General features: G+C 45.6%; 1 protein-coding gene across 1 annotated transcript; it reads left to right on the top strand.

Moving 5' to 3' along the window:
* Nucleotides 1–785: 785 nt before the first annotated feature.
* On the top strand, nucleotides 786–12,614 carry LOC109512341 (mitogen-activated protein kinase kinase kinase kinase 3-like). Its single transcript, XM_019863963.1, has 21 exons — nucleotides 786–791; nucleotides 1,676–1,728; nucleotides 1,990–2,028; nucleotides 2,829–2,903; nucleotides 3,851–3,902; nucleotides 4,032–4,224; nucleotides 5,633–5,742; nucleotides 5,893–5,934; nucleotides 6,026–6,110; nucleotides 6,501–6,580; nucleotides 6,693–6,753; nucleotides 6,855–6,972; nucleotides 7,708–7,766; nucleotides 7,929–8,032; nucleotides 8,122–8,299; nucleotides 10,129–10,197; nucleotides 10,272–10,364; nucleotides 10,474–10,544; nucleotides 10,657–10,712; nucleotides 10,795–10,842; nucleotides 11,322–12,614. Exons 1-21 carry the CDS (start codon nucleotides 786–788, stop codon nucleotides 11,407–11,409), a joined length of 1,680 nt encoding a protein of 559 aa, XP_019719522.1. The 3' UTR covers nucleotides 11,410–12,614.
* The last annotated feature ends 284 nt before the right edge of the window (nucleotides 12,615–12,898 follow it).

The raw sequence follows: 12,898 nt of genomic DNA on the forward strand, positions 1-12,898 counted from the left end.
GGGGCCACCACGACGACCACATTAGGTCCCTCGGAAGACAATGATGACGGCAGACGTCGTATAATTACGTTTGTTGTTCTGCCACTGCGGAGAACATGCGATTATCGGATGTTGGAGCGAGAGCGAGATCCAATTCCTTCCGTTGTTATCCCAATGAGGGAAAGATGTGGACGCCGTCAACGAAAGATGGGGCCACCTCTTGTCGCAAGTTGAAATGTCGAGGCAAAGTCACTAAGCTTTTCAGCTACCGCCACAGAGTTGTTTTTGTGCATCCTTGTGGCGCTTCAGTCATGCGAGACCGCGCAGAAATTCCACACGTGTTTCCTGAAGAAGTGGTTGATGTTGATGGCTAACCATGTGGACTCGCAACACAGTTGGTGAAACCGGCTTGGGGCAAATGTCATGCGGTCATCAACGAGCGAGGTCACGTTGAGGTTTCTTAAATTGCAAGATGACCACTAGATGTCAGCACTCATCCTTCACACTGTTCTTTTTTAAGTCCCGGGTTCAAGCATCTCGGCTTGTTATAACTGAAAGGCAGGAATTTGGAGTCTTAAAACTGCTGACAAAATTTGGCCTGTAGCCTCATGTGACTAATCTCTCCCTCAAGTCCCCGAGCAAAGCGACAGACATCACGTATGTTCACGAGACATGCACTTTATGGAATGTACACAGCAAAAAACATTCTGTGGCTGAACCGCCCGTCACCCAATGCATGCGTAATAGTCTTGGTCCAATTCTAAATGTTATTGGTTTTGGAATGTGCAATGAATTACAAATCTAAAATGGTGGTAAGCTTAGCCGTGAAGCAGAAATGTTGCTTATTTGTGAATCTTCTCAGCCGCCTGAGGCCCGCCAACCGCTGAAAGGCAGCTCCTGTCTTCATTCTTCTTTTGTCACAGCGTCCATCCACTTCCTCCTTTTTTACCTTGCTTAGGTGGATATTCCGCAATAATTTCAGCAAAGCTCCTGAAGCGTGAGGCTGCAGGGGGTTCCCCCCACCCCACCCCTCCCAGTGCACAGCAAATGATTGACACCGTATTAGTGTCTTTGGTTGATTTTATTTTTCACAGTTAATTTTCCTTTCTAACCTACTTTTAGGTTAATACGGACAATTTGAACAATTAACAAACACTGATACATTTTTGAACCCTCATCTCCCTTTTTGTCAGTAATTCCTAACCGCTGTGCCTGCTGGGGAAGCGATCCAATTTCACTTCATTGGCCCAAAAACAATTTATTTTATGGCAAATGACATATCATTGTCCATCTATCGATGCCAGCGACTTAGACTGACAGGGAGAATAATTGAATGCTCTTTCACTAGATTGCAGAAGGTACAATTAACCTGCATAGTCACCTGGAAACACTTGGAAAAATCCGATTTGGGCTTGGCCGACGTATTTCCAATTTTTTTTGTGCTCAGCCTTGTCCCAGCTGCACCTGTAAGGCCACAATGTGAACACAAGCACGAGACCAAATCCACCATGTGCCTGAACGCGTTTCGAAATTGCACTTGGGAAAAACACTTTGCCGCCGTCGTCGTCGCCGAAGGCCCTGCTGTCGTTTGACAACAGGGGGGCTTCAACTCCTGATTTTTATTAGGAACTCAAGTGCATTGCCAGTCATTTGGATGTGATGGCCCGATAGTGATGCCATTTTTGTCTTTTTATAGGACTTGCAGTTGGAGTACGGTCACGAGTCGCCCTGTCTGCTCGGAGGAAACAAGTAAGTCCTCCTGTCTTTGTGGCTTTCGTTGCCTTTGTGCCTCATTGTTCCCTCTTAGCATTCCTACTTGTATCGTCTTGGGATTTATTTCATTTGCAACTACAGGGCGCTTTGTATACATATTTACCGTCTCACAAGAGGACGGATGACTGTCACGCAGTCTCGCCAAGACGAAGCGGGATTGAATGACTTCAAATGTTTACTTTCCTGCTTGTTGCCTGCTACTAATAACGCCCTCGCGACTTGTTCCTCTCCAAACAGGAGTCTTCTGAAATCGGTGGAGGAGGAGCTGCAGCAGAGGTGAGTCTGATCTCCTCCTCCACTCCCGCGTGCGTCTTGACTAGGCACCTTTTTGATTTTTTTAATTTATTTTTTGTTGTTGCTGTCAGCCTATCATCGTTAACCAGCGATTAATCGGGTCTGATCACGCGCCATTAACAACTCCTCGCTGTTCACGGCCTGTCAGCGTTTTGCACTCTGCTGGGTTTTCGCTTGGCTCTTTTACCGTCACCCGAGTTGAAAGGTTGCGCTTATTCACCACTTTCCCGCAGAGCATGGCTTCCCACACACCGATACTCACACTCCACATATGCGCACGTTTGTCGTTGTTAATTCAAAGACTGCAGCGGGCGTCTTAAGCGATGACACTGGCAAATCTGCGGGGATTCTTCTTGCCTTGTTTTTTCCAAACGGCAATCTGTCGCTACATGTGCATTCTTGATTCTGTCAGTCATCACGAGTGCACCATTCATGTTAATAATTTGGTGATTTCAGCCCTTAAATGCAAGATGGAAAGAATTCAAGTTGGTCTATGAGGAATGGAACTCTTTTATTTCATGATACTTCAGGAAATTAGGCTCTTTGATTGTTGAGTTTGTAAGAAGTCGTTTGAAGGGTTGGCGGTTTGTGGTCAAAGCTTCACACAGCTCTAATCCCCCCCGCCCCCCCACCCTTTGACCTCTCTTCCTCATCTTCCACTTCCTCCTCTTCCCGTTGTCATCTCCGACCACCTTTTTGCTTGCGTCCTTTCTCCCTTCATCTTTCCCACCTCGAATCCCCGAAATCTCCCCTCCCCTTCCTATCTCCACCTCCGCTCCCAGGGGCCATGTGGCACACTTAGGGGATGATGAGGATGAGGAGGATGATGGTGCAGATGATGATGAAACTCACACTCAGTAAGTTCCCCAGTCATAGAACGGGAAGCCTCTCCGTCCTCGTTTCCCTCCCTTGCCCGCATCAAAACGAGGATGAGGAGCGGAGGGAGGAGGAGGAAGGCTTCCTGTTTGGCGCGACTGTTTCATCTGCGCATCTTGATGCAGCACACCGCACCATCACGCAACCTATGCCACCTGTGTTTGTGTGTGTGTGTGTGCGTGCGTGCATGCGCGCGCGCGCATCTTGGCAGCTTTTCATCTTTCCATAGATTGCCCTAACCCTAAAACTCACCTGGAAGCCAGCATTTTTGCATGTTTTTGCTGCTATTTATTTTTTTTTAAATATTAACAACCCTAACAGGATGTTCCTATAACACACTCAAGATAAGCGCAAGTGGTGACTGGGTTCCAGTTTAGGGTCAGAGTGTAGCTTTGGTGTCAAAGTGATCTTTGACGCTTCTTTGTTCGCCTTTTGTACCCACCGCCATCTCTCTGTGCTTCCTCGTGTGTGTGCGCATACATGCCAATACTGCTCGCCGCATCTTTGATCAGGTATTCGCTGACATGCGTTCTCATCCCTTCCTTTGCAAAAGCCAAGGTGGAAAGGCTTTTGTTGTTCTGTGCTTTGCTTGATGCGTTTCCCCCCCCCACCCCTACAAAGCTGGATAATCACCAATTCATGTGGCGTTTTTTTGTTTTGTTTTTTTACTTCGGGACCTGGATTTGGCACCTCTAGAAATAAGCAGCTAACCAACTTACATATTTGTGTCATTTCACACTTCCTGTGCGGGCATGCACTACGGAGACCTAATTATTTGTAATAAAAAATTCACTTTTCAATAATATGTCCCCTTTAATTGATTTTACATCCGAAACAATAGTTGTCGTAACGTTAACTTAAAATGTGACGCACTGTCCTGTGGTGCAAAGTCAGTGTCACTCTCTCTTCACCTTTTCTCACCGTATAGTAAGATGAACACTATCCTGAGACCAAAGGTCCCGCCCCCGCTTCCGCCCAAGGTAGGTGTCAGACCTGTAGTAAAAAAAAAAATGTTTTTTTCTTCAGTGAAACAATTAAGTCTAATAATAGAGGGGCAAAGTTGGGGGAAAAAAATCTCAATCCGACCCTTTTTGTCTCCGCTCCCCAAGCCCAAGTCCATCAGCTCGCCCCAGCCCAAACAGGACGACAGCCAATCGCACAGCGAGGACGACAGCGGCGGCGGCGGCGGGACCATCAAGCGCTGTCCAGCCCCGCAGACGGCCAGCCCCGCCAAGCCCGCCTCCAACGTGCCCCCGCGGCCGCCGCCCCCGAGGCTGCCGCCGCACCGCCGGAGCAGCCTAGGTAACGAGACCGCAAACGAGCGCTTGGACGCAGACACCTGCGCCCCGGAGGACGATGGGAGCTTTAGGCATTTCTGGGAGTGGCTCCACACGCCTCACACAGAGGAGGAGCTGGAGGAGGCGTGGGAGGTGCTGAAGGAGGTGAAAGAGGAGCAGGAAAAAGAGAATGAGGATGAGAGTAAGAGTCCGTAGTTTGATCGAATCCTTTTGCCCCACCCCCCTCCAGTTGTCCTCTCCGACTGATTTATCTGTCCCATGAGTCTATTAATAGCAGTCCTTTTAATGTCTCCTGGACTGTGTTCGGAATCACTCCCGATCCACTACGTTGTGCCTTACGAAATGAGTTTGCCATCTTGTCGTGCTGTCCGAATGTGTCGCGAGTAGGAATGGAAAAAAAACAAAAGACGAAAATATGCCCACTAATTCAATTCCCCGGAATCGTGGTTTGCATGACGATTCCACCAACTCGGCTGCTGGTCAGGCCGCTTAAAGCGCATCTTGTCTGGCGCTCTGATATTTTCTAAGCGATGCAAAAAGTGCATTCTACTTTTTGTTCTCTTGAGATAATTGGAGAAGTTTGTCAGTCACTTAACTTTTGTAGTTATCCTAAAAGTGCATTGCATATTATAAATTCTGATCTTCTGTCCATCACACAATAAGAATCAATAAGACAATCAATCAGGGATCAGATGAGTAAGTGGTAGCAATAATGGAATCGGGATTACAAAGGTTTCTTTTGTCAAGTCTCATCTCCTGTGGGGAGTACAAATTATCACCTGCTTAAGCGCCGTCAATGTATCCCCATCGCAAATGGTAAAAGTCGCGAACACGGTACGGTCGCTTTAAAATCAATGTTTCCCCATCGTGTGTTGTGCCGAGACAGAAAAAGCAACCGTCACATGCAGTTGGAAACGAGAAGTACCCTCTTGGTGTAAATCGTGTACAATGCGCTCGTCTCAAAACAGTATTGAAATGAATGAATTTAAAAACAAATCATCTTAAATATAGTGATGAGGGAATGATTCCGAACACAGCCCGTGTGTCTGTAGTTCTTTTGACCCATCAGCTTTTCGCTCTGCCCTGACACTAATGACTCTCCACCTGATTGGTTGCTGCCACTCATTTAACAGCGGCCGGCGAGCCCTCCCAATGAGGATGAAGGAAGAGGAGAGAACTTGTTCTCGGAAAATAAAAGAGTAAAGATGACCGTTTCACATGGCCGCATTGATCGTGCGAGCCTGCTCCCCTCTTCCCTCCCTCCCCACCATCCCTCCACCCGCCTTGTAGTCAGTTTTCGCTCTCTATGTCGTCAGTCCCGTGAGTCCAACGATGCACGATCTCCTTCAAGCCTCACCCCAGACTGACGCTTTTTTTTTTTGTGTGTGTGTGTGTGTGGCGTATTTCTGCAGGGAACGGCCTGAGCGCCTCACACAATGGTGAGCGCAACAGTCCTGCAGACAGACAACAGTCCACGATGCCCCCTAGCGTCCCCATACGGAAGGACAAGAAGGATGTTCCGGTAATTTGTCCATCATGAGTCTCAGTAAATGATTTAAGAGCAGAAAGAAAGTCGCCTCATAAGAAAACAGAAATTCGCTATCGTCATTTTTCTTTTTAAAAAAATGTGCATTTTCCACTTTCCGTGTGTTTGTGTGTCAATTTATGTCAGATGCCAAGTAGCAACGGGCTCCCACCTACACCCAAAGTCCATGTAAGTGTTTCGGTGAACTTGCAGGTATTAAGAATTGATCTCTGAGATTATTCGTCGTTTTCAATCACACCTCCTGCGCCGGCGTTTGCAGATGGGTGCGTGTTTCTCCAAGGTGTTCAATGGCTGCCCTCTCAAGATTCACTGTGCCACCTCCTGGATCAACCCCGACACCAGAGGTAGCAAATATAGAGGAGGGGTATTTTGAATTTGAATGAAGTTAATCAATGGACTTATGACAATATAAAGGCAAAAACAAAATAGGAATATAAAAGAAGAAAAATAAAATTGACCAAAAAAAGGAGGAATGAATCATACAATTCGCACAAATTAATCGAAAGACGTAGGAGGAAGTAAAAACAAGATCCTACCTCAGTCTTGACAGTACATAAAGACAGTACAAAATGTTCATTGCAGCTCTGCTTACCTTTTTGACTTCGACATGATCGTCCCTCAGACAGCGTCCTCCGACTGTAGCTTGAAAGTGGCGTACCTTCCCCCAGGCTAGCCGCCGGCTCATGTTGTGTTTGTCCAGCTGCCGAGCTAGTTGTTGTTGTGCGTTGTTTCAGATCAATATTTGATATTTGGCGCCGAAGAGGGAATTTACACACTGAACCTGAATGAGTTGCATGAGACCACAATGGAACAGGTGAGTCATGCGCTTCCTTATTAGTATGTGGTCGATACTTTGGTGCGGAGTCACAAGTTGTACGGCATTTTGTAACAACAACAACATGCCTTGCCCCCTTGTGTCTGCGTAGCTTTTCCCTCGCCGCTGCACGTGGTTGTACGTCATGAACAATAATCTTCTGTCAGTATCCGGTAAGTCATTTCACATTTTGTCACACGGCAATTAGTGACAGCCATTAATTTGCCCTAACCAACAATTAAAGGGTGTTTCATTTGTGCCTTTGCGTGTCCAGGAAAAGCCTCCCAGCTGTACTCTCACGGCCTGCCGGGACTCTTCGACCAGGCCAGGCAGCTGCAGAAGTTACCCGTAGCCATTCCCACACACAAGCTGCCTGATAAGATGATACCCAGGTAAAGGTTCCAAATAGCATCAATTGTACAATCCAGATTTGGAATATTTGCTCCCTGTTTGAATGAACGGAAACTCAAGTCAAATCCCTTCATGGTTGAACTGTCATTCATTCCAAAATATATCGTTGCACAGCTGCTGGTTTCAATAATGCGTATAAAATAGTTTGTATGTTGCCATGTCCATGCTACAGATACGATCATCCTTTAATGATCCCCAGCAGGAGAATTTGGAATCTAATATATTCATATCATAAACTCCTCCTATTAATAGCAAAAGAGTTAAATCTTTTCATGATCGCTAAATTTGCGCATAACTTTCAGGGGAGACAATGACAAGGGCTCGCACGTTATGATAAAATACGGAACTGGACCTGACATTTCAGCGGAAAGCATGACAGCCTTCTGGTAGGAAAACATAAACGGTATTATTACAAAGTGACACAAAATAATATTTTCACATCATTGGCCAAGTGTTCAATATTTAGGGTTTCGTCTCATTTCTGGACAGGTTTTAGCTTTTTGTTCGTGTGTCTGTGAAATTGGAGGCGTGATTCCAAACCGTATGACTGCTCTCGAGTACGTCACCTCAGAGATGAACCAACGTTGTTTTGTTTGTTTGTTAGCGGGTTGCTAAATTGGATCAACCTCTTGACGTCACTAAATAATTACCGATCCAATTTAAGAAATACCGTAGTCACTTTTTAAATTGCCCTATTGTATTTTTTCCTTGAACAGGAAGTTTGCCGTTTCCACGAAAATTCCAGACACTAAAGGGTGCCAAAAATGTTGCGTGGGTGAGTATTTTTATCACCCACAAATAGGTAGCATGAATGTTTCAAATGCATCGTGGCATGAAAGGCAATTCATATTTTCAAAGTGTGCGGTGTTGTGATGATGTAAGATGATGTCACCGCCGCGAACCTCGTTGTCTCCATTATTGCTGTTTGGGTGTGCAGTGCGCAACCCGTATACAGGCCACAAGTACCTCTGTGGGGCCTTCCAGTCCCACGTCATGCTGCTGGAGTGGGTGGAATCCATGCAGAAGTTCATGCTCATCAAGGTCACGATGACATTTTCCGTGTTTTCAATCACCATTGGCTGCTCTGCGAATTCAAACTCATCTTTTTTTGGGGCCCGGGTGCGAAACAGACCATCGACTTCCCTCTGCCGTGCCCGCTGGAAGTGTTTGAGATGTTGGTGGTCCCGGAGCAGACTTACCCGCTCATCTGCGTGGCCGTCAGCAAAGGGAGCGAGCTCAACCAAGTGGTCCGCTTCGGCACGGTCAACCCCAACCCCAACGCTACCTCCTCCTGGTTCACAGAGACTGGTGAGAACGCACCCCTCTCGCATGCGTCAATTGCAACGAGCCTGCAATTAGACAGTGCCGCGGAAAGGCCACAACGACTCCAATGCCCTGAAGCACTCCACTCGACAAGTTGCAGGAAAGAATGATTAGCCAATCTGAAAAGATGGATTTATATGACGTCGGCATGCAATCCTTCTGCCGTTTTTTTGTTTTTTTGTTTTTTGTTTTTTTTCTGAATTGAATGGGTGTGTAGCACCCACCACATGGGCGGGTCGTTGAATAGCCAACCAATGTCACCATGGTGCCAAATCTTAGCATGCCTTTTGCCTAAAGCATTAAAAGGCTTTTAAGTGTTGGCTATTTGAACACAAACAGTGTGGCAAAACACATTATACCAATAATCTAACATTGCTCATATATTCTTTATGTTTTGCAAAAAGGGAGTAATGTTACTGTAGTTTCATCGTAGAAAGGGTTCTGTCAGTCGTCATCTGTACCTGTGGGTAAAAAACAAAAAAAAAAACAAAAAAAACAAAAAAAGCAAAAAAGGACGTTTCGCTTCTCTCACAGAAGCTTCGTCAGCGGTAGACAACCCTGAAGTCTCCGTGAAGACTCCGGGAAGTTGCTCTGCGCTAAAAGGCTGAGCGTGGCCTATTTGAGGACTGGGTGGGGATGGTTAGTCACGCCCCTATGGTGAAGAGGCCCATTGGTTTCTAAACTCCCTATCATTGGGTCTTGATTAGGCCTATTGTTTGGGCTAAGGCTGAATAGCTACTTTCAGTTAGCCTGATCAGCATGTCTATGTCCCTTACTGGTCAACAAGTTATTGTAAATAGGAGACAGGTTAAATCTGATACCTCCTTCACGGTTCAGAGAGGGTGAAAATTTTTTAACAAAAATCGCTTCCTTTACTCCCCTTTCAAACCATCTCTTTTCTGTTCCTAGGATTTTTACTTGTTCATCTTCAATTGTGTGGTTTGTTTCTTTTAAGTGTGCGTATACTGCACTTTTGTTATCATTGTTTTTCCATTTGTGTTGATAAAGTCTTTTCTTGAGTGTTTGTTTGGTTTCTCCAATGTAATGTTCCTTGCACTCACTTTCTTGGCAACGGATGGAATAAATCAGATTGCATTTTTGGGTGTTAGGAACCCGGTCTTTACTGACAGAACCCTTTCTACGATGGAACTTTCCTGTACGACTGAGAGCCTCCACAAGCAAGTTACTGTAGTTTATTATACTGCTCCTTGGTGGCCAAGTTTTTTTATTAGTTATGTTTTTCTAAAGTACAATATTATAGAGTGCGACCTTCCTTTAAAAAAAGGATGAGACATTTTTTTGTTAGTTTTTTTAGGGGACGCTGGAACGGATTAATGGTGTTTCCATTCATTTCATTGGGAACAGATGATTTCCAATGCGTCTAGTTTGAGTTTCATCATTTCATCACAGCCGAGCAGAATAGCACGGAGCTCATTTACCAGAAGCTCTTGTGGTGACTCAGAATCCTTCCCTTGTTCCTTCCACAAACGCACACACACACACACACACACACACACACACACACACACACGCACGCACGCACACACACAAGATCAACACAATCTGTCCACTACTGGCGCCAAGCCTCCTATGACTCGGACCAAAAAGCCTAAAATGTCACTGTGAACCTGAGTATCACGACCCTTGTGAGGATAAAGCGGATCGAAAATGGATGGATAATAAAATTAGGCTCTGTTTCAGTCTTTTTTTTGAATGTGGTTGAAGATGAATTAATTGTTCCATTCTAGTAGATGTCTTGTGTCCCGCTTGATTTTTGGTTCCGTGGTCTCCAGGTGTGTTCTTTCTCGCCACAGACACGCCTCAGACGTGCGTGATCCACGTCACTCAGCTGGAGAGGGACACCATCCTCGTCTGCCTCGACCGTGAGTCGCCTGCAGGTCTTTACGACGACTCCCAGTAAAGCAAACACTTCTCATTTCTCGTTTCTCCGAATCAGGGTGTATCAAGATCGTCAACCTCCAGGGCCGACTGAAATCCAGCAGGAAGTTGTCGGCCGAGCTCACGTTCAACTTCCAGATCGAGTCCACGGGTAAGAAAGAAATAATTGGAACGCATTCAACTCGGAAGTTGAAGTAGCACTGAACTTAAATTAAAGTCAAAGATATTCTGTGGTAGCCATTTTTGCTTTTTCTTTACAGTTTGTCTCCAGGATAGCGTGTTGGCCTTCTGGAGGCATGGCATGCAGGGGCGGAGTTTCAAGACCAACGAGGTGAGCCGGGTTTCTTTTCGCAGAACCCACATCGCTGTGTTTTTGTTTTGTTTTGTTTTTGTATGTAAATCTATTTTGTTTTTTTTTTTTGTGCATTGTGCATTGCCTCAAGATCACGCAAGAGATCTCGGACAGTACGCGTATCTTCAGACTACTGGGGTCAGACAGGTGGGCATGCGTGCGCACACACACACACACACACGCACACCCCGTGGGGCATTAACATTGTCTGATGCCTTCTCACAAAAAGACGAGATGACCACAGAGATCCCCATGACAGAGGCGTCACTGTGGCAAGGTATCCCCGACTCTCTGTTGGGACTTTTGAGGCCTGCTGACATTGAACATTTTGGACTGTTGGAGAGGAAGTGTGTGTGGGGGTTTTGTTTTTTGTGGGTAAGGGGGCGGTTCTTGCTTGATGAGAGTGAAGAGGCCAAAAGTCGACTAGTGTTGCTTTGAACAGCAATTGGAAGTCGATGAGCGGCTTTGGAAAGAAACGAAGAAAGTTTTATTTAGGTGTCTGCACACTCGCGTTTTAACGTCCTTGTTTGATGACTTCATCTTTTCTTTGGGGGTCTTCCCGTGGTGATAAATCACAGCACTTTATGCCGTGTTCATTCAAACGCGCGGGCATTTTTCAAACTTTTTGGGGGCGGGGCTTCCATGGGTCAGTGAAGCAAATAATGCGAAAATGCTTTGTTTTGCACTTGACAGCCTGCAAATGCATTTTTGTTTTTAATCCATTCTCATCTCTATGTGCATATTTGTTATTTTCAGGGTGGTGGTGCTGGAGAGTCGGCCGACCGACAACCCGACAGCCCACAGCAACCTCTACATCCTGGCGGGCCACGAAAACAGCTACTGACACACTCGCTCACGCACACACAGACACACACACATGCTAACAGACCCCCCTGCAACCCCCTTTCCACAGTGTCGGAGAGACGCCGCGGTGCGTTCAAGGGCAGATGACTTACGTAAGACACAATATCCTGCTCATGACGCCCAACCAGGAGGTCGAACCTCCCACACCACTTGTACTACTTCGTTGTACACATTGCGCTACTACTGCGGCCATCTTGCACAGACCCAGCCCCCCCTCACTCTTATTTATTGTGGCATGATGTTAATCCGCCAGCAGGACGACAACTCTCCTGGTTTTATTGTGTGTGGAGAAAAAAAAACACAAAAAAAAAAGAGGAGAAGGCTTTCGGCCACCTCCGCTTAGCAACAACAGCCACATAAGTGCTTAACTGATGTCTATTTAATTGATGTACATATAAATGTAGTATTTTTGGACAGATATGAACACTAAAACTGCTCGTGTGTAGTTAGGCGTGTGCGTAGTTGCCCGGCACAAACAAACAAACAAACAAGCAAACAGTCAGATGGCGGACAGACGAGGGGAAGTAGGCGACTCTCTTCCTGGTTCCCTGATATGTGACAAGGAAGCAGCGTGTGGACCTGTCGAGAGATGCAGATACGCTATGACGACTGGTTCATTCTACACCCACGCCCCCCCTTTTTTTTTTTTTAAACAAACATATTTCATTTTTATGCAGTTCTGATCATAAGGCTTTTTATGTTTGTTTGTTTTTTTTAATTGAACCACTGGTGTTAAACATTTGCACAGAGAAAAAGGTGTGAGAGAAATGTGATGTCATGACGCGCGAGTGTGTGTGCGTGTGTGTTATAAATGTGCGTCTGTACATACATCTGGTCCATAGCAAGCATCATGAACGTCGGTTTTCTCCTTTTTGCGTTTTAAAATGACTGAAGGGGGTTTTTTTTTGGTCACTTGATAATATTTGGATCAAATATAGACTTAAAACTAAAAGGAGCTTTTGGATAATGTTAAAACGTTCCCTCTTTGCTACAAAAACAACAAAAAAAACTGTCGGAAAATGTAAATGTAAACTGTAGTAGCAAAAGTTTCTCTTCTGAGCGGTGTGATTTGATGTCAACGCAACGCAATCATCATGCCGCATCTTTTTTGGGTGGTTTCCCCTTTTTCATGATCTCTTTAAACGGTCTCATTAGCAACTTTAACCAGAGCTCAAGCTTGCTTTTGTTTTCTGCAAGCGTTTGCCCCCCCTCATTCATTCGTTTTGAAGGCACATGACATTCATGTGGTGTAGTTTGCTTTCTGGTCTTTTTTTTTTTTTTTTTTTTTTTTTGCCCCTCTAGAAGTTCCTTCTGGTGCACGGTCATCATTTGTGAACCCCGAACGTTCCTCAACAGCTTAGCAGGAAATTGTATTGAAAATGTAACCGACTGAGTTGGAGCCGGGTGGAATATTGTCACGTTCTCTTCCATGACAGCGCATGCAGCGAGCATCCTGGTTTTTTTTTGTT

This window comes from Hippocampus comes, unplaced genomic scaffold (genome assembly GCF_001891065.2).
Source record: "Hippocampus comes isolate QL1 unplaced genomic scaffold, H_comes_QL1_v1.1 scaffold57, whole genome shotgun sequence".
Taxonomy (NCBI): Eukaryota; Metazoa; Chordata; class Actinopteri; order Syngnathiformes; family Syngnathidae; genus Hippocampus; species Hippocampus comes.

Excerpts from the sequence above, each read along its gene's own strand:
- LOC109512341 (XM_019863963.1), top strand. Across the intron at positions 4,225-5,632 it reads GCACCGCCGGAGCAGCCTAG|GGAACGGCCTGAGCGCCTCA; the intron begins GTAACGAGACCG and ends GTATTTCTGCAG. Across the intron at positions 8,033-8,121 it reads AGAAGTTCATGCTCATCAAG|ACCATCGACTTCCCTCTGCC; the intron begins GTCACGATGACA and ends GGTGCGAAACAG.